Below are 20,230 nucleotides of genomic sequence, written 5' to 3'. Positions count from 1 at the left end.
AGCTAGAGTATTAGGGGAAAAATACAAAGTGTACATCACTTTGAGGGATAATATTTTTTTAAAAAATAAGGATATTGCCACAAAAAGTATAAATCACACTAGCTGCATCTTTGCTTTCCCCTGACAGCTTGCCATTTGACTGTTGTCAAGTGAAAGTATAGGAAATCAAAAGAAGCTGTTTGCAGCCTCTTTAGGTCAATGTCCAGGTGTGGTATCTGCTACACTTTGGCAGAAGGTACCCCATGGCATTGAGCAAGTCAAGCTCTGGACTTGGAGAACAGCAGACCCCCACAGGGCAGCAAGTGCAGATAACATAATTTTTTAAAAATCGAACATTTGTATGCACCATGTATGCTCGTGCACTCTGAAGGGCATGTCAGGGACTGTCAAAACAACTGTTGCTATCTCCAGGGAAAAAAAGAGGAGGTAAAAGGCAAAAAAGCTTCAGGAAGCCCCAAATGGTCATGGTGGAAAGGTCACGGTCATGGTGGGAAGGAGCAAGCCAGTGCCAGCTGCACCCAACTGCCACGCGGCTCACTATCTTATTTCCAGGACCCATGATGGGATCATTTGCCTGCAACATGAGAACCCTTTGTTGGTACAATAACAGCTACAACATGGGTTGTCAGGGTGGTTTTTTGCCCAAGAACAAGCCACCCTGGGGGAAACAGCCTGGGTTCATGTGCCATGATAACCTAGTCATTGGATGCTTTGAAATGAGCACCCCTAGTGCTACCAACTGGGCGGCCCTCTGCAGTTGATCCATCTTTCTCTGTGGTAAGAAAATAAGATGGAAGAAGCAGCAGGACAAGATACTTATCGATAGAGTGTTATCTAGAAGTGCCCATTATCTCAGCAAATGCATGGTCCTGATTCCACATTCGCAGAGATAGTAGGACATGTCAGCAAAGGTAAGCACTCAAAAGTGAAGATAGGTTGAAAAGAGAGATACCGATATGCTATACCCCCTTCTGTACTTGTTGACTGTCCCTTACACATGGCCTGAGGCAGCTTTAATCACCTGGGTTCACTTCCAATTTTAGAAAAAATCCCTTTAAAGCAATCCGGAGGCTTTTCAGGGAGAATAGATGACTGCAGGAAGGATTAAGCCTTTACTTCCTGCTTGCTTATTTTCTGTTGCATTAGTGCTACCAGGAAATGTCCAGTTCTGCTATCCAACACAGTACACTTGGGTGATTCCTTGAGGGTCTGTTGTTCCTGCCATTCTATCAATGGTTCCTTTGTTCTTCAGAGAGCCCTGATACTGATGGATGGGAGACAGAGCCTCGCATGGAAATTCATGTGCACCAGGCAGGCCTACAGTTTTAGTATGAGGCATATAGCAGGGGTGGCCAAACCAAAGCTGGCGAGCCGCATGCATCTCTTTGCGTTTATTCTGCAGCTTGCCACTCACCATCTGCTGCCGCCGCCCATAGGCACCCTCTTGCGGCTCTCAGGCATCTGACATTTACCATATGTGGCTCTTCTGTTTAGCAAGTCTGGCTACCCCTAACATAAGGTATGGCATCAGGGAGTTAAGGAACTGGCACACCCAACTTTTTCAAAGTGACTGGGGACACCTATGATTCTTTTGGCTCAGTGTCCTGTTTTCCAGATTTCTGTTGCAATGCAGATGGATGGTAGTCTATACATTAACAGGTTCAGCCTGCATGGATAGAAGCCCCACAGGTGCTCTGTAATCCTATCTTTATATTTTCACCAGCATTGTTCTGTGCAAGACACTTCTGAAGCATTTTTTATGTTGATTATTGTGAGTTTTCATTATTTCCATTCCTGGCTTATTTATTATTCATAGTTTCTCACAGATCAAAATTGTGAAAGAAGGAACCACATCTCTTGACTTGCATGTTGCAACACTGTGCAGTCGACTAGCTGAAATCAGAGCTAAGTTAGACAAAGAGGAGCATGACAACCTTGAGTTACAAAGAGAGGAATCTCTGCTGATTGATCTTGCATCTAATCTACAGAAGCAGGTACTCTGTTATGCATCCCATATATTTATGTTAGGCAGCTGCAGGTATTATATATGTATTATTTATTTAAAATATTTCTTGGCAGCCCTTCAGGGCAGAAGCCCTCCCAAGGCAGCATACAATGATAAAACACAATGAAAACTGATAGGGTCTTAAAAAGCAAAGTACTGTAGTATGTTTTCAGGGCCTTCTTAAAAGCTTACAAAGGTGGGATCTGGAAGACCCCCAATGGCAGGTCGTACCACTGGTGTGAGGTGTGGGGCCACTGTGCAAAAAGTCCTCACAACCTAATTGCTCTCACAGGTGCAATGTGGGGGCCTTCCTTGCTAATCTTAAAGTGTGACCTCGTTGATAGGAAGTCCTTCATGTAACATGGTATCAAACCAAGGTTAAAACCAATGCTTTAATTGGGCTCACCCACCACTTTTCTTCCTTTAAAAGTAATTCCCCTCCCACACACAGGACTTGAGAGGTATGGGGGAGAGACTCCATTTGTCTCTTCGATTGGGTCCCTGTGCATTTACATAAAAGAACATTACATCACTTGTAGTCTATCCATAGGTCCTGTTGAATTCGGTGGACTTACTCCCAAGTAAGCATACTTAGGTTTTCTGACTTACTCTGAAAAATGAACTGCCAACCCAATGTGGTTTTGCTTGTAGGGTCAAACTACATGTTAAAATGCTGTTTAAAGTGGTATTAAGATATGTCACTTCTCTTACTTTCAACATAAAACAGCCACAAGATACCAACACTGGGTTAGTATAATAGTGTGAGAGAAAGTGGGGTGGGGATAACCTAAGCCTCTTGACCTGCATTGTTGTCCTGCTAAAAATCAATTCTTCATGCTGCATTTCCCCTCAGAAATTGTTATGTGCAGAAAGCAACTTTGGGCATATTGTTTTAGGACAATAATCTTCATGAAAACAAAATAGGGAAAAGGTTAAATTTTTTCCTAAGCAGGGTTTCTAGTTCAGGTCCAGATCATAGCTGCTTGTTTGTTAAGAAAGAGAAGAGACTTCTTTAAAAAATAGTTTTCTTAATGTAATGTGCAGCTTGACTCTTAGGAAACATCATCTTAGCTTTGACAATTTTTTTCATTAGCTTACTGGGAAAGAGAGCAATCTTCTACAGGTATCCAGTAAGATGTTGCAGCTGGATGAAGCCATTTCAGCGTTAAAAATGAGACATACATTGCGTCAGTCTCTTCAATCAGAAAAAATGGGATGAAATTTCCAAAATGGGATATTCTGTGAAGAAATTCAACAAGTTAATGAAAGATATGGTAGTCAGCATGGGAAAGTATTGATCTGGGGGTGTAAATGGGCTTTTGTTCCTTATGGACTTTGTTTTGAGATAAATGTTCAACAAAATTTGAATGATTTAATGCAACTTGATGACTTATTGTCAGCTTAGAGAAGCCCTAGTATTGGGCTCTTCTGATTGTAGAGGCTCTGTCCTGTTCAAAGTCCTGCCAGTCTTGTACTAGTTAGGGCAGAAGGAACAGCTGGTCATTTTTTGCTTCTCCACTCTCCAGAAAAGGGGAACTCTAAAGAGCTTCACAATTAGCCTCACAATTTGTCTAATCTCCCTTCTGTGTAGGAGTGGGGCATTCTTATGTTTGGGTGGCTGATGCTTAGGATCCCTCAGGCAATCATTCACTCCCCATCCACAAGCCAGACCAACTACAGGGTTGGAGTTCCAATTTCATGAAGCCACTGCAACAGCTGGAAAGATTCAAGAAGAGACCTCTGAGGTCAGAGCTCTACCCAAGACCAGGGGAGAGGGCCTGAACCCCTCTGTAACCCCTGGGACTCCAAGTAGAAACCATGAGATTGCTCTCATAGTCATTTTCAGCATTCTGGGAACCAAAATTTATTATATATTAATTCAGGAGAAAGATTTGTCAATTAGAACTTGGGTGAGAGATAATTATATAAACTTAAACATAATCCATATTTACTCTGTATAGGGTAACAAGTGATTTACTGTAACATAGTTTCCAATGATATTCAATTGAGGACACATTTAATATATTAATAATAATATTGTTTAATGGTTTATTTTTAAAGTTATACATTTACCAGGGAATGAATAGAATTAATGGAATGTAGTTTATTTCTGAATAGATGTATTTGGGATTGCAGTGTAAGGTGTATTACTTTGTCAAAGGTGCAGTGCTATTCATGTTTAGACAGAAAAAAGGCCTACTGCTACCAGCATTCCGTGGCCAGCCAGGAAATGCTGTGAGATGTACAGTTTTCTGCTTTCAATCATGCACAGGATTGCACATTAAATACTTCTTTTGTTAACTACTTCTAGCGAATGAACAGCTTCATTTTTAATGTGATTTCGTCTATATATTTGAACTTTTCATTGCCAAAACCAGTTATTAGCTTTCCCTGTGTTACTTTGTTGTATTATTTTGACTATCCCTGTTAAGCTGTATACAAAAATTAAAATAAATTTTAAAAATAAAGAACTTAACTCATTCCTATGCATTTGCACCAGGAGGCAACATTGCCAGGTTGTAGTTCAGTGTCAGCACAGAGTTGTTTGTGATAGAGCTGTTGCCTTGTACCATCCTAGGCACTTTTGTATTGGTGCAGCAAATTATACTTTTATCCCATTTATTCATATCTGTGCTGCTTGTCAATCTGGATATTTCCAGGGTATTTCACAAAACAGACTAAAAGTTAGCAATGCTAAAGCCATTGGGATAGTAGAGGAACATGGGGAGTCTTCAGCTGGTACAAAGAGAACAAATAGGCATAAGGCAAGTCTTCCTGGAAAGAGAATTCAACAAATAGTGCTACAACCAAGAATCCCCTTTCTCCAATCAATATGTATCTCATCCCAGAAGGTGGGGGAACATGGAAAAGAACTGCCTGCAGTCACATGAAGGACAATACAGCCATTTATGTTTTATGGACATTCATAAAATGCTTTTAGAAGGGCTGCCCAATGTGTCTTTACATAAAGAGAACGATGCTGGATCGTAGCCTATCTAGCACAGCAACATGAGCCATGGAAAACCCACAAATAGAACATGAGTACAACAGAAGCCTCCAGTGACTGGCACTGAGATGTCCTCAGGAAATCCACAGGACATGAGATCAGCAGCAGGAGCACCCTCCCACCCATGTGTCTCGGCAGCTGGTGTACATAGGCATACTGGCTCCAAGACTGCAGGAAAAATGAAAGCCATACAGCCATTAGAGCTAATATAGAGCCATTGTGGTATAGTGGTTAAGAGTGTGGGACTGAAACTCAGCCATGAAGCTAAGTCGGTAACAGAATCTCAGCCCATGCTACTTCACAGGTACAATGATGTCCCTCCATTCTAATATTATGAGAGGGGCTCTGTTCTTCAATGCATCGTATTATGGGGCGTGGGGGGGGGGGTTATAGTTGTTGGATCTTTTCAGATGTTTAAGTCAATGTTCTTGTTGTTGCATTCACCATATGCACTTCTTTTGTTGGTCATTTTATGTTGCAATGATTTTATATATTTTGAATTTACTATTTTTATGTTTTTAAGTAAGTTCCTAAACTATACTCCATTCTTCAAAACATAGTGTACACAATATTTCTCTAATTTTCAGTGCATAAGAATTCACTAGCTTCAGTGATCTGTCAACTTATGGTTTAAATAGCTGTTTAGGAAATATGTAAAACCCACAACAATCCATGCTTCTCATATGTATCATCATATCCTTACATAGATAGCAAATTCTGTTTTGTAGCCCAAGGTTAAGTATAAAATTGCAAAGGGTCCACCATCCCAAGAAAGTAGTTAATAACTTATTTATCACATTAATTCAGATTCAAATCCCATAGGCAATTTACGGGAAAATAATTTTAAATGTATATCATGATAGATGCCTTTGGCAGCTATGATATTTCAAACATTTATCTGTGAAGAAGCAGAATTAAGATGGAATGCAAAGTTTAGTATTTTCAGTATTCTAATTGTTCATTCTATTCTTCTCCTAAATTTAAAAAAACAAGCAAACAAACATGCTATTCTAAACCTTCAAAGAACCATAGATATGTGTTCCCAGAAATGTATGTTATTACTATTTATCCTCTGAATGAATGTCCAGGTGCATGCCACAATGATCATGACACATACAGCGGAATTTCTCACTTTTTTCCTTGGGACACACACTGACTGCTTTTGAAATGTCACTGCCATACTCCAAAGACCAAGCTTACATATGAAGTTACTTGCAGGATTGTAGGGGTTTGTTATGTGTTTTCTATGCAATTAATTCTTCTCACAATCCCCTGAGCTAGGTTATTATTTTCCTCATTTTATAATTCATGAATTACAGTCAGAGTGTGTGTTGCTCAAAGTCAGTCATTTAATTTATATAAAATGTACGTTCATATTTGTTTTAAATCTGAATAAGAGGAGATCACTGCATCCAAGTCGTTAAGAGATGTATCTAGCTCATTGGCAGTTACTGCTCAGCTGTCTGATCCAAGTCCTTGCAGAAAAATAACGCAAAGAATGTATTAAGAATGTATATTTTATTTTATTTTATTTATCACTCTATAAAGACTGCAAGGTAGCAGTAATGCCATTTTAAAAGCAATATAAAAGCCATACAGAGAAAAACAGAAGAAATGACAATAGATTAGTAACATAAATGTCAATACCTGCTCATATAACCAATCAGGGAAAAGATCCACCAGAGCCAACTTCCAAGCATAAAAACTGAGCTGGTTTGATGTATGTTACTGGGAAGAATGTTCCTCAAGAGAGTACCACTTCAAAAAGTGTTCCTTGTCATTCATAATCATGTACTTATAACTGCTCTTGATAATCTAAAGTTTTTCATTTGTTTTATGTGTGTATACATGTTCAAATATATACCTGTCTGAAGGAATTTTAAACACTGGTCTTAGCACATCTTGACAGATCTGTTCCAATGAGACATGCTAACCCAAAAAAGGATTGGTTGAGGTGCACAAAAAGAGCAAAACCACTCAGATCCTATGGGAATGGGGCAGTATATAAATATTATTTTTTAAAAAAAACTGTACAGTACAGTTTTTTTGGGAATTAGCTAGCCGATATATGAACTCCAAGATGGAATTCATCAATTCTTATATCACAAGCAAACCTTCGTATACCTGACAGAAAACAAAATGAATCCTATAGAGCTCAATTTGCAGGGTTCAAACAGTGAGGAAATTAGCTGAGACCCTTGCTCAGTGTCTACACTGGGGCTGCTGTCTGTGGAAGGGGAGGCCACAGACAGCTGAAAGAGGCTAGAAAAACTGGGACTCTGAGAGAAGGAAAGGAGGATAATGAGGCTGGAGAGACAACAGGGACCTGCTGTGGTTGGTCTCTAGCTGAGGACAACCCACAATGTCTTGGTCTCATACACAATTACTGTGGCAAAAAAGAAGGGTGGGATGATTGGGATATCTATACTAAGCTGATTTATCAGTTCCCAGCACCAACCACTTTTTCTTGCTTCCTGCTCCAGGTGTTTGTTGTGGACCATCAGAGCCACCATAGTTTCAAATTGTCTTGTGTCAAGCCAACTCTTCCAGTATGGATTGACTACATTGTCCAGGCAGAGGTAGCAAAAGGAACAAGGTCTTAATCTTTCCTACTGATTGATCAGGGCAAAGCTGCTACAAAGGGTTCAGGCTTCAACCTAATTAAGAGTAGTTGAAAAATATCTGCTTCATTGACAATGCTAAAGCCTTTGATTGTGTGGATCACAACAAATTGTGGCAAGTTCTTAAAAAGATGGGAGTACCAGACCATCTTATTTGTCTCTTGAGAAACCTATATGCGGGTCAAGAAGCAACAGTGAGAACTGGACACGGAAACATGGATTGGTTCAAAAATGAGAGTTTGGGAAGGCTGTATACTGTCACCCTGCCTATTTTATGCAGAGCACATCATGAGAAAGGCGGGGCTGGATGAATCACCAATTGGAATTAAGATTGGGAGAAATATCAACAACCTCAGATATGCAGATGATATCACTCTAATGGCAGAAAGTGAAGAGGAACTTCTTGATGCGGGTGAAGGAGGAGAGTGCAAAGGTTGGTTTGAACCTCAACATTATGAAAACTAAGATCATGGCATCCAGTCCTCTCACTTCCTTTCAAATAGATGGGGAACAAATGGAGGTAGTGACAGATTTTATTTTCCTGGGCTCCAAGATAACCGCAGACGGGGACTGCAGCCAAGAAATTAAAAGACGCTTGCTCCTGGGGAGAAAAGCTATGGCAAATCTAGACAGCATACTAAAAAGCAGAGACACCACCCTGCCGACAAAAGTGTGTATAGTCAAGGCTATGGTTTTCCCAGTTGCAATGTATGGCTGTGAAAGCTGGACCATAAGGCTGAGCGCAAAAGGATTGAGGCCTTTGAATTGTGGTGCTGGAGGAGACTCCTGCGAGTCCCTTGGACTGCAAGGCAATCAGACCAGTCAGTCCTAGAGGAGATCAACCCTGACTGCTCTTTAGAAGGCCAGATACTGAAGATGAAATTCAAATATTTCGCCACCTACAGAGAAGGACTCCCTGGAGCAGTCCCTAATGCTGGGAACAACTGAGGGCAAAAGAAGGGGACAGCAGAGAATGAGGTGGCTAGATGGAGTCACTGAAGCAGTTGGTGTGAGCTTAAGTGGACTCCAGGGGATGGTGGAGGACAGGAAGGCCTGGAGGAATGTTATCCATGGGGTTGCGATGGGTCGGAGATGACTTTGCAACTAACAACAATAAAAGATAGCATAAACACTCAGTAGAAAAGTATGTAAAGGTGTTCAAAGCTACAAAGAATAGAAAAAAAGGTCCAAAACTACAGCAGAACTGACCGTGCCTAGGGAACCTGATGCATCATTCTGATTCCGATTATGGCTCTAGAATATGGGGGACCTTACAGGGTTTTTAAAAAGGGGACACATGGACAAATGTTCTGGGCCCAATTTAGACAAAAAAAGGAAAATGGAGAAGACTTTGGACATAGCAGACAGCATTTTCAAGGGTGTGAACGCAGGATGGGCAACTTTCAAAGTGGTGCTCTTAACCTATAAGGCTTTACATGACTCAGGACTCAAATATCTCAAGGACTGTCTCTCTCTCCATAACTTACCCATTTCTTGAAGTCAGAAGTTCTTCTCTGTGTTCCTCCTTTAAGAGAAGTCAAATGGAATATAGTGGTACCTTGGCTCACAAACTTAATCTGTTCCAGGACTCTAGTCATGACCCAAATTGGTTGTGAGCCAAGTTAAATTTCCCCTCACATTCCCCAATGTGAATAAGGTTAATCCATTCTGTAACCATTTTTTTAATCAGAAAAATGTGAAGCAAAGTGACAAAGAACAACAAAGATCACAGCCATCTCCCCCTCCCCACCCTGGGCATGAGTGCGGCCATTTCCCCACCCCACCCCCCAGCATGACCGAGATCGCGCCTGTCATCCCTGCACGCACCCCGTCATCCCAGCACGCTGGGGGAGGGAGAGAGGGGCGCGATCTTGGCCATCTCCCCCCTCCACCCCCAGCACGATTGCGGCCATCTCCCCACTCAGGGGGGAGGGGGGGGGAGATGGCTGCGACCGTGCTGCCTGGGGCGTGGAGAGATGGCCGTGATCATGCACGTCTTCCCTACACGAATGCAACTGCAATCGTGGCCATCTCCCGACTCCAAGGCAGAGTTCATGACCCACATCAACATTTTCATGAATATTTTGTTCATGACCCGATTTGGTCATGAACGAAGGTGTTCGTGAGCTGAGGTACCACTGTACACTTGTGTTTCTGGAATGTTCTTTCTAAGGAAGCTCAATTTGCATGGAAGCGGTCATCTTTTCAGTGTCAAGTATAGATATACCAATTTTCCTTAGGACATTAATTATGGCCCAGATGTGGCCTGCTTTTATGGTGTTCTTCTAGCCAATGAGTGGGCAGAGAGTATGTTTTTTTTTTGGATGAATACTTTTCATGCTGTATTGCTTTTAGATTATGTTTTACAGTGTTCTATTATTCTGCTAATTTTGCTTTATATTGATTTTGCCTTTTTTTCTGTTACGTTAGTCATAGGTTTCTCTATTTCTCTGTGTAAATTGTCTTAGGACCAATACTTTACAGTGAAAAACACATCTAATTTCTTCATCATCAAGACCAATCATCAATGAGATTGTGGAGCTGCTGGGCAGGGAAACCTGCTTATCACTAATTATGCAACTCCTTGGAGGTAAGTGACTGCCTGGGATGCACTGATGCCTAGCTTCTGAATACTGTGTCTAATCTAATCATGAGGCACTTAATCTAATGCAGTCTACTGAATTATATTGCTGAACTTCTGTCCTGGGTCACCTGACTTAATGCTAATACCCTCCTGGCATAATCACCTGATTTTACCTCTTCTATTCAGTGGCTCCTGCCACCTCTCCAAGCTTGTTTCACACAATATACAAGGCTGGGTCGCCTTAAAGCCACAACACCAAGGATAAAACATTGTTCGAAGAGTCTAGTTTGATGGGAGGAAAAAAGCTCCCTTCTTCCCCATCACTTTGGCAACTCTCGCAGTCCTTCACGTGTCATGACTTCATATACACTTGTTCACCCGTGAAGAGAGAAGGGTTTTAGCGGTCTATAGTTTTACCTGCGATAAACTACAGATATAGGGACTGCCCTACGACGAAGGTCACCTCGCCTTTTCACAGTGTGAAAAGTTTTTGCTTTTACAGAGCCGAGGAGGAGCCTTGGGGTGGATAACCTTCTGGGGCGCATGGCATTAGAGGATCGGTCGAAAGTCCAAAACGGAGCAAAGCTGAAGTCACATTTTCTCTTCCCGCCCACCGCTCTCACACATACATATGAGGATGCCTGGCCTGATCAGCTCCTCGGCTTCACTGTAGAGAGCTCCCACGGCAGTAAAGGGTCTTCGCGGTCGGAGGCGTGTGCTCACTTTTGGGATGGGACCCCAGCGTGCTAGAAGGGGAGGGCTGCCCCTTCCTTCCCTGGCCACCTACGACCCACCTCCCAAGTCTCACTGCATACGAACAAGCCAGTTCTGCGTGCGCGCGCGCGCCTGCAACAGGAGAACCGAGACTGGAGCTGGAACGCGCTTTGCTCCCGCGAAACACGCGAAGCGGCCCCGCGCGGTGAAGGGCGGGGGAAGGGAGGCGCGCTCCGAAGGCGGGGCGGGTGCGCGCGAGTGAAAGGGAGAGAGTGAGGCGCCGAGCGGGAAACGGGCCAGCAGGCGGCGCTACACCGAGGCGCCTCGCGAGTGTGAGAGGGAAGGCGAGGAGGCGGGCAAGGGCAGCCCGGAGAGCGAGCGCCAGCCAGGCAGCCAGCCAGCTGGTAGTGGCCGGTGGCTATCAGGGGCAACCGTCGCGGCGGGCAAGCGGCGGCCCCTCGTCGCGGACGGAGCCACCGCGCGTGTCGCCGGGCAAGGTGCTGCCGAGGAAGCGGCGCCGGCGGGACAATGGAAGCCCAGGCGCAAGGTTAGTGCGGGGAAGGTTGGATCCTTCCCTGTGGACGGGGGTTCCGCTCTCTTTTCTCCTAGCTGCTGCTCAGTGATTTTCTGGGATTTTCCGGCTTACCTTCTCCCCGGATCGTGCCAAGCAAAGAAAGTTTTGAATGCCTTGGACCCGTATAGCAGCAGCGACGATGGCAAGGATGGGCTACTTCTGCGGGATGGAGGCTGCGTCTCTGGACTCCAAAAGGGCCAGAGGGGAAACCCCTTCCACCTCACTGCCCCAGATACTGTTTCGAGTACTTCGAGCTGCAGCGCTGTGTGAGGTCGTTCAGCTGTGATTATGTGAAGTCAGTTGGAGGTATTTGCTGTGAGCATCCTGTAGGGTTGCCTTTGTTCGTGCTTCTTAACAAACTGCCAAACGGAAATCTTGGAGATTCTTGAGTAGAGCCTCTCCTCCTCTCTGCGCCCCTTTACTTCACTTGCAGCATAATTCGCTGTGTGTTTGTTCAGAAAGCTTGGCGTATTGCGTGGGGGGGGGGGTCACTCCCGTGTACGGGATGGGGCAGCCGTGTGGCACAGACATGAGTAGCTCCTTCTCGGTGTAGGGGGTTTTCTTCTCATCTCAACAGACAGAGGATTATGTCGTTCAGCTACGACTGTCCCAGCTAATTTCCCGCTAAGGTCCAAGCACAGCTCCCCGGAACCATTGATAGCTCTCTGTCATTCTCTTCTCTCCCTCTCCCTCTCGGTAATGCGTTTTTTAAAGTGGCCCGTTATGTACGTTTCAAATGGAAAAACTTTCCTTTAGAAATATTAGCATTTTTCATTGGCATTGTATTACTGTATTTCATTGTCATTGTCTCTGAGATGTGATGGGTTGCCCGTCATTCGCAGAACAACCCTACATTTGTTGACTTTGAGGATGGAATGTAGGAAAAGCAGTAAAAATGTTCGCTGGAAGCTCTTCTGGACTTTCGGAATGGAATAGCTTTCCAAATACCTTCTGAGGTTTTATTCCACTTATAAAGGAGGCTTGGTATATTAGGCATCTTTCCATGTGGGTTATTACAATATTATCTCTCTAGGGCTTTGCTTGGATTGCTGTTTAACAGGCTCAGCAATCTAGAGCAAACTGTTATTTCTCTTAAAATCTACTGCTTCATCCACCTTTACTGCTTTATTTATTTTTTGTTCTATTAGCCAATACTTCTCCATTTGTTATTTCTGTTTACACACTGGATTTATTACAGCTTCCATGCCTTTCAGCTGGCAAGGATTAAAATGCTTGTTATTAGTGGAGAAATATCTAGGTGAATTAGAGCTTTTCAGTGCAACATTTGCTTCTTAATGACCTCTCTCCTCATGCTGGAAATAGTAATCCTCTTCTTGTGACTCGGTCAGCAGCATGCATGTTAGCGAGTTTATGAGCCTAGCAAATAATTGAGGAATGTTTTTCAGGCTGCGCTTCTTAAGTGAAAAGGAGTGTTCTTGCATATCATTACTAGACCTAAAAATGTAGTGTGATAGAAATAGTGTGCTGAAATAGCTGGATAACAGAAAGACACAATTTTAAAAAGACATCCCTGGAGTGTGAAACCAAGATTTTTCTGAAAGAAAAGTAGGAAGTAAACCCATCCAACTCAGCACAAATTCTTAGATCCCCCCACCGCTTGTTTAGAAAAAGTAAGTCACTAATTAGCTATGATAATATGGTAAGGAACTTCATTTCCTGGTAAGGGAAGCTCTGAGAGTATAGTAAGAGGCTTCAGACTTCATTTACTAGTTATTGATATTCTTAATAAAACATTTGAACTGAATTTAACGGCGCCCCTTCTGAATCATGTATTTACAACAGTAAAACCTGTTGTACTTTGCTGGGCTGTCTTCCAAATGACTGTATAGAGGATCAGGCTATAACATTAAACCCAATATATAGATTTGTTCAGATTTATGCCACTTTTGCTTAGATAGTTGCAGAAACTTATTTCAGCATATGTGTGTTATATAGCCCTTGTCAGTCACAATTCATAGTTATGTGCAGGCACACTTAATTGAAGCAGGCATGTAAGTACCAGCATGTTCTTATGTGTACATATTCAGCAATTAAGTTTAATGGGACTTACTGTTGAATAAGTCTTAAGCAATGCATAGGATTGCCATCCCAGTGTAACTTTTATATTGTAATGTGTGAAGCGTGATTTTGAGTATATTAAATGTGATATGAAGCAAAAACTTAAGGGCAAATGCCAGAAAATGTCATTGTATGCACAAGTTCAGGCTGTATAGCCAGGACTTTTTCTGGCTGCAAAAACCAACTTTTCCAAGTGCCATTTTCCAATGTATCCTACCTACTGACAGCTTCCTGCAAAACCCTTTCTCCTCATATATTATGTCAGATTAGCATATACATGCTACCATAACTAGTTCTCATAGATGTGGACTGAGATGTAACTGTAAGTACACTCTTGATTGATCACACACTTCATTTGCAGATCTGCAGTGCATTGCATTTATTACTTGGGGATCTAAAAGTTCCTTAAAGGCCAGAGAACTCTCAGTTCTCCATTCTTATAGAGTGCTGGAAAATGACTTGGCAGTTAAACCTTATTTTCAGGGATTACCTAGACAACATACAGTGCTTTCTACACACTGTGGATTTATTATATAAGGCCCATTAAAAGCTGTTTGATGTTGTGCTGTATTTTTTTGCCATGAAAAGGTTGTGGGAGAGGAAAACATTATTGCATTGTTTTATACATGCAGAGGGAACAAATCTTTTCAAGTAACAGGCATGCCTCTTAAACCTTTTGTGCAATGTTGTGAAGAAGCTGGTTAACTGAATGAAATGATTTTGAACTGCAGTTCTTGGTTTAAAAATTCTCACTATGAACAACTTGCATAATAGAGTTTTCATTTTTACTTTCTTCACACTTTGTAAATGCTATTTGTTAATAATATAAAGGATAGGCTTGTATCAACACAAAACGGTTAACATCATCACCAAAGACAGCTGCAAATGTATAAATGACCTGATGGGACTCTAGTATCTAATCTGAATTCATTTATACCTCAGTTTCACATGTACATTTATGTGCAAGTTGATGGGCCTAGTGCACTTGCCAGACTGCATGTGATGCAGAATATTTGTGAATAGGATCTCCATGGTTTTTGAAGTACCCTTGGTTTGTGAAGGAAGCCATTAAGACCTGAATGAGACTGCTGGGGGCATTAAATGGTCATCTGTTCCTGCTTAGTACATGTCTGATTACTGTTTGTTTCTCCAGCTGCTGTTTGTTTTTCAGGCCAAAACATAGAGAGGCATGATAAACATTGAAGTGACTTCTTAGATAAGATCTAGAACTATAAGAAGGTGTGGTTCCAGTTTCCTGATGGTATTGTCAACCTGTTAAACCTTTCCTCAAAGCCCCATCAGTGCTAGCAACATATCAAAGGTGAAAGTCGAACTTCTCAGGCAGCTAAGAATTAAGACATATTCTTAGGGTTTTCCATACCAGATCTGTCTTTTATTCACAGTCATTTCATATAGCTGGAGAAGGCGAAGAGATGAGACAGTGAGGCCATGTCCATCAGCTTGGCCTGGCCAACTGCCCTTTGGGCTCCTCTTTACTGGAATTGTCTCCATCTAGCTGCATCTGACACCAACCCCCAACATTGGCCTGGCCAGGAATAACTGCCACTTGACTCCTCCTTTCCCAGTCCTTCCTCCCGCTGGTCATTCAACAGCTGTGTAACTTTATGATGAGGGAACAGGAAAAAATGAATTTCTACTCATCTCTTTTCCCTTTTACAGTTTGTCTATTACATGGTCAGCCAGCAGGCAGTGACTGTTGTTTTTCAGTTGTTCTGCAGTGCCTGGAAAGACAATGACAATGACCACGACAGTCAGCAATCTGGTTTCCTTGTGGTGTCCTAGCAGTCTCCAGGTGTCCGTTTTGTATGCATAAAGCACCTGCATGTGTGATACCTTGGGATGTCTCTAGCCCCAAGGCCAATTGGGACCCAGTTAGTTCAATGGAGTAATCTCAGCTGTGTTCCAGTGGGAACTCTCACCCACTCCTGTCCCTGGGAAAACTCCAGCCAGCATGTGAGTGCCTAACAAGGATCACCTGGGGGTTGTCAGGGTGTGAGCATATAGCTGGCAGGTGGTGGTGGTGGAGTCACAGCTGCCCCTTGGCTTTGTCTTTCTTTGGACAGTGTCATCTGGGCCCTGTCCTGTTTGAAGACCTTTGCCAAGGTATATATAGGCAGATGTAGCTAACTATTTTTCCCCGCAAGGTGTTGTTTCCAAATTTGTTCTGCTTCCTGTGTGCCTATTTCCCTTTCTACTTTTCCTTTAACACCTCTTTTTCCCAGCTGTTGGCATACTTCATTCTGAATTGCCTCAACACTAAATCCAGAGTCTTCCTCTTGGTTGTTGTTCTTTTTAAGATTCCAGGGTGAAGCTGCCTGTTTGACCTCTTTTTCATAAGTCTTGGGTCTAGGAGTTCTTCGGCTCAGACTAAGGTGGATATAAGTAGATGGTGGCAGCCTACCTTACAGCATTGGTGTTCGGTCTGAGCAACCTTTCTGCACACCATAGGAGTTAGGGCATCCTCCTTTCACAAGGATGATGCTGTGGTTGTGGCCATGTTCCGATCTCTCTGTTCCTTGAGATGTTCTGTTGTAAACTGAACCTTATCATAATCTATATTTTATTAATAAAGATTTTGTTTCCCCAAATTATTACAATGGTTTTATTGTCTCATTGGCCTGTCAGGTTTCTTTTGATAGGGTTTTCAGTGTGGGTTGTCCTGAAGCAAATGAGAGATGATAGCCCATGATGGTCTACGGAGATGTGCTCATGGAATCTTCCAAGTCTGGGCAATGGTCAGGAGAGGACTCTTTTGGATTCTACCCACCTTTCAGTGAGAGGAGACAAAGTGCCTTTGTGGAAGGAACAAGAGATGGAGAGCCGGGGATTTACAGAGGTGTATTTAGTCTTTACAGCTGTCTTACAATCTGACTCCCTTGAGATCTGATAGAGGTGCAGTGTGCTTAGGGACTGTCTGTTAGTGTTCAACCTGTGACTTCACCTATGCTGTGCCTGTATATTTGTAAATAAATACAGATATTCTAAAATGCAAATCAGTGATCTCTCTCCAAAGGAAACCAAACCTGGATAATTGCTGTGCCCCTGGAATTGCTCACTAGTTGGTGAAACTGGGTTGTATATCAGGACATTTCTTTCAGTGGTGCTTCAGTCAGTTTCCTCTTTCATGGAAGGACTTGCCCATGTTAAACATATTTTAATGTAGCTCCTGCTTTGGAGATTAAATTAAAAAAGTGTAACTGGAAGGTTGTCATGCTGAAAAGTCAAGTGCTTCCCTTCAGCACCATATTTGGAGAGAGTGGCACTCTCAGATTTTACTTAAGTTTTTAGGCAAGTTATTTGTCTTTAATTCTTACCATGGGGAATGAGCAGCCATTTTATGAGGATGCTTACAGAATTCCATCAAAATTCCAAATATGCCCATGGCCTGCCCACATAAAAAGGTTGCATACCCCAAGCTTTATCAAGTCCACTGATTTGTGGCTTCAATATGTTTATATATTAAATTTGGATAACAGGTGTTCAAACACATTTGGATCCCTTTAATAATTCTGAATATAGTTTATTTGGAAATCAGTGCATGCTAACAGTTTTGTTCATTATTAGAACAGTGCTTTTTCTGTAACCTAGAATATGAGTATTTTGCAGGCAGTAAATTAGCAAACCAGGGATAAAACCTTACAGTTCCTTCTGTTTCATATCTTGCATTTATTGTGAGGTTACCTGTATTTTAAGCACATGGGGAATCTTATTTAACAAGTAGTCATTGAAATTATTTGATTCACTGTACCCTAAAAGTGACAGCAGAAGCATCTATCACAGACCATTCAGCTATCTCTAAAAAATTTGGATTTTCAGTGTTCCTTTTCAGACTCATCCCTTCCTCTTAAGAGCTAACTCTATCTACTTTAGGACAGTTAAAATCTCTAGGCAGAATTAATCCACTGTTGAGAATTAAACCTCTGAATGCCTCGGATATCAATAAAAGTGTGTTGTTCAGAAACAGAATATTGAAGAGTTATATAATGTTCCCCAATGTGCACAATGTCACTCTAGCATTTAACCAACAAAGGAATGCCAATTCTCTTTTAAATAACTATTGACTTCAAATATTTATTTAAGCAGCAGGGAAGAAGTATAACAAGTATGCATTCCCTATAAAATGAAATTGTGTAGTTAGCTTCAGCACATATTGCTAAAGGGTAGCATTTCAGCTCAAATGTTTAAAGAAATGTAAGAGCTATTCATAATTGAACAGCTGTTTGGAAATTACAGGAGTTCTCTATTTCCTCCCAAAGTTTCTTTGTTATTTTTATGCTGTTTCTTTCAAATCTGATCATAGTTGCTATTTACATTGTCATAAGGTCTGAATTAATTAGGTGCCCGAAGTGATGACAAAGAGGGAAGGTTTCATATGAGATGGAGAAAAATAGAAGTATGAATCTGGCAACAAGGGAGAAACATATGTTTGCTGGGCCAGCAAGTGCTGTTCTTTGTAGGCAATTTGAACTTGACATTTTACAGAATGCCAACAAAACTTCATGAATCTTCACCACACACCCTGAAAGTTTCATTGCATTTTTGAAATATATATGATAAATATCCATTACAAAGCCCTGCATTTGTGATTTTCATTTTGATAATACCAATAGGCGCCCAGTTGCAAACCCTGTACCAGCGTTTTTATGAGTGCATGCATGTGGCGGAAAAGGAAGACCTTTCTACGAAAACTGTTTAATGAAACTTGAGCAGGCCTTTTTCTTCAGTAATGTGCATTAAACAATACAGTGAATTGAAAGCCAGGGTCTGGTTGAATGCGGGAATCCTGGGGTCAAAATCCTGTTCAACTGTGTTTATGCTCACTGGGTGACCTTTAACAAATCACTTTCCTTTAACTTAGTCCAGTGCAGTCCAACTTTTCATACTGGGAGGGCCACATGAGGACTTTGACACAGACCCTAGGAGCCTCACAATAAATTACATTTGCATATCATTCCATATCTCTGCAGAGATCACAGGCACCTCTCTCTCTGACCACAGTCCAAGCACAATGACCGCTCCTCTGGGGTGGCCCATCCCTTTCTTCCCTGTTTCTCCTGCCCAGAAACCCTCCCGTTTGATTCCACCACCAGTCCCACCTTCCTTCTTTGGACTGATGTGCTGAGCCTCTTGTACTTGAGCTGACAGTTCTCCCCAGCATTCCTCACCCTTTGCGCTCGCCACCTGGAGTGGCATGGGGCATGCTGGAGTAATCATAAAATGAGGTCTACGCAACTCTGAACATCTTGTCTTTGTAAGATACAAGCTCTGAAAGTGTACATTTCCCTGGATTGTAACCTAAGTAAGAAAGAAGCTGATTAATTCAAAGAATACCAAAGAGTCTATCAAACTTCTGTAATTATCCGGGCTGCAATTCATCAAGCTATCACACAAGTATGAGTTCTCCTCTTGAGAGTTAGGCTTGTGTCCTCCGAGGCTAGCGCACTGAAATTCATTTTCTACTTAAGTGACTACAAATCTACCCAAGCAAAAACATGATTAATATAATGCTCACAAAAGCATCCATAGGAAAGAATCAGTTCACACATTTAACCTACCCATTTCCAATGCCTGTGATGGAATGTGACCAGGATAATCCTCATTGCATCTCTTCTTCACCCTTATTTACCTTTCCTTAAATGGTCCTGAAGAAAAGTGGTTATATGTGGCATCATGAGTGAACAAGTGGTACCAAGTGGAACCAGAGGGGAAGCATGAAGTCTTGTGTGGTATGATTCCTGGGAAACAAGGAATCCTCTACAAGCCTGTAGTAGTATTGGGATGGGGGATAAGGAAACATGGCAGCAGAGTGGCTGTGCTTGGCACACTGTTTGTGGGACTACAGGAAGATAGAGGTAAAAGAGGGGAGAGGAGTAAGGACACAATTCCTTGCTCTTCTTGATAGCCTGTCAGTCAGTCACAGGAGAACTTTACACACACTGTGTGGGTAAGATTCCCAAGGAGCCACTTTGTCATGCCAACCTGCCCTGTGTTCCAAAGTGAGCAGGTTTTCTGCTAGCTTTTCCAAATATCGAAGAGAAAACATTGCAACATTGGGTCCCACTTTTTCTGTCATTGTTGCGAGTGACAGGAAATCTGCTCCTTTGCACTGATGTATTTAAAGCCTTCTTCTTTTAGAGTATGTTTTGTTGTCACAAACACTCGGTACCATTAAGGCAACCAGTATGTGGAACCAGTTGTGTAACAATACTGATGCCCTCTTAGGGGATGGGAGGAGAACTTGGTCTCCCAGAAAGAACCATGCTTGCTATAGGAGAGCAGCAAGCATGTAATCATCAATGATCAACTAGGATGAGCCAAGGAGCACTGGTTTAGTTCTGATGTCACTTGGTGCCCCCAATAGATCTGCTTCTAGAAGAAATGTTATCATGGGCGTGGGGCGGGGGGTCCATAAGAGATCTCTACTAGGGGATGTCTGGTGCATCCCCTAGTAGAACCAATGCTGTCACAGCTCTTGGAGAAGCCACCCTCCTGTCTATCTTGGTTAACTATCACTATCACAGTAGCAGTCTGTTAGATGAAACAGGAAGCATCCAAGTATGTTGTTATTTTGTTATTGTTTGTTTTGATTTTTGTTCAAGTTTGATGGCAACTGGATAGGTGTCAA

General features: G+C 42.2%; 2 protein-coding genes across 10 annotated transcripts in view; both read left to right on the top strand.

The window, feature by feature from the left end:
* LOC123020919 (trichohyalin-like) overlaps positions 1–7,796 on the top strand; it is a 34,329-nt gene extending 26,533 nt beyond the window's left edge. For 4 of the 7 annotated variants that reach the window (XM_044425185.1, XM_044425191.1, XM_044425200.1 and 1 more), the window contains one exon: positions 1,827–3,238. In XM_044425185.1, coding sequence (XP_044281120.1) covers positions 1,827–2,132 — 306 coding nt within the window. In that variant the 3' untranslated portion in view covers positions 2,133–3,238. Of the gene's footprint in view, positions 1–1,816; positions 4,787–7,495 lie in introns of those variants that run through there. The other 3 variants (XM_044425219.1, XM_044425209.1, XM_044425239.1) reach the window with 3 other exon arrangements.
* Positions 7,797–8,018: 222 nt separating this feature from the next.
* Positions 8,019–20,230, top strand: part of TPD52L1 (TPD52 like 1) — a 43,388-nt gene continuing 31,176 nt past the window's right edge. For 2 of the 3 annotated variants that reach the window (XM_044425306.1, XM_044425288.1), the window contains exon 1: positions 11,275–11,478. In XM_044425306.1, coding sequence (XP_044281241.1) covers positions 11,460–11,478 — 19 coding nt within the window. In that variant the 5' untranslated portion in view covers positions 11,275–11,459. Of the gene's footprint in view, positions 8,067–10,101; positions 10,224–11,274; positions 11,479–20,230 lie in introns of those variants that run through there. The other variant, XM_044425297.1, reaches the window with a different exon arrangement.

This window comes from Varanus komodoensis, unplaced genomic scaffold (genome assembly GCF_004798865.1).
Source record: "Varanus komodoensis strain SLA01 unplaced genomic scaffold, ASM479886v1 scaffold1, whole genome shotgun sequence".
In the NCBI taxonomy this organism is placed as follows: domain Eukaryota; kingdom Metazoa; phylum Chordata; class Lepidosauria; order Squamata; family Varanidae; genus Varanus; species Varanus komodoensis.
Note: the sequence above shows the minus strand (reverse complement) of the source record. Positions and strands in the feature narration are given on the sequence as shown.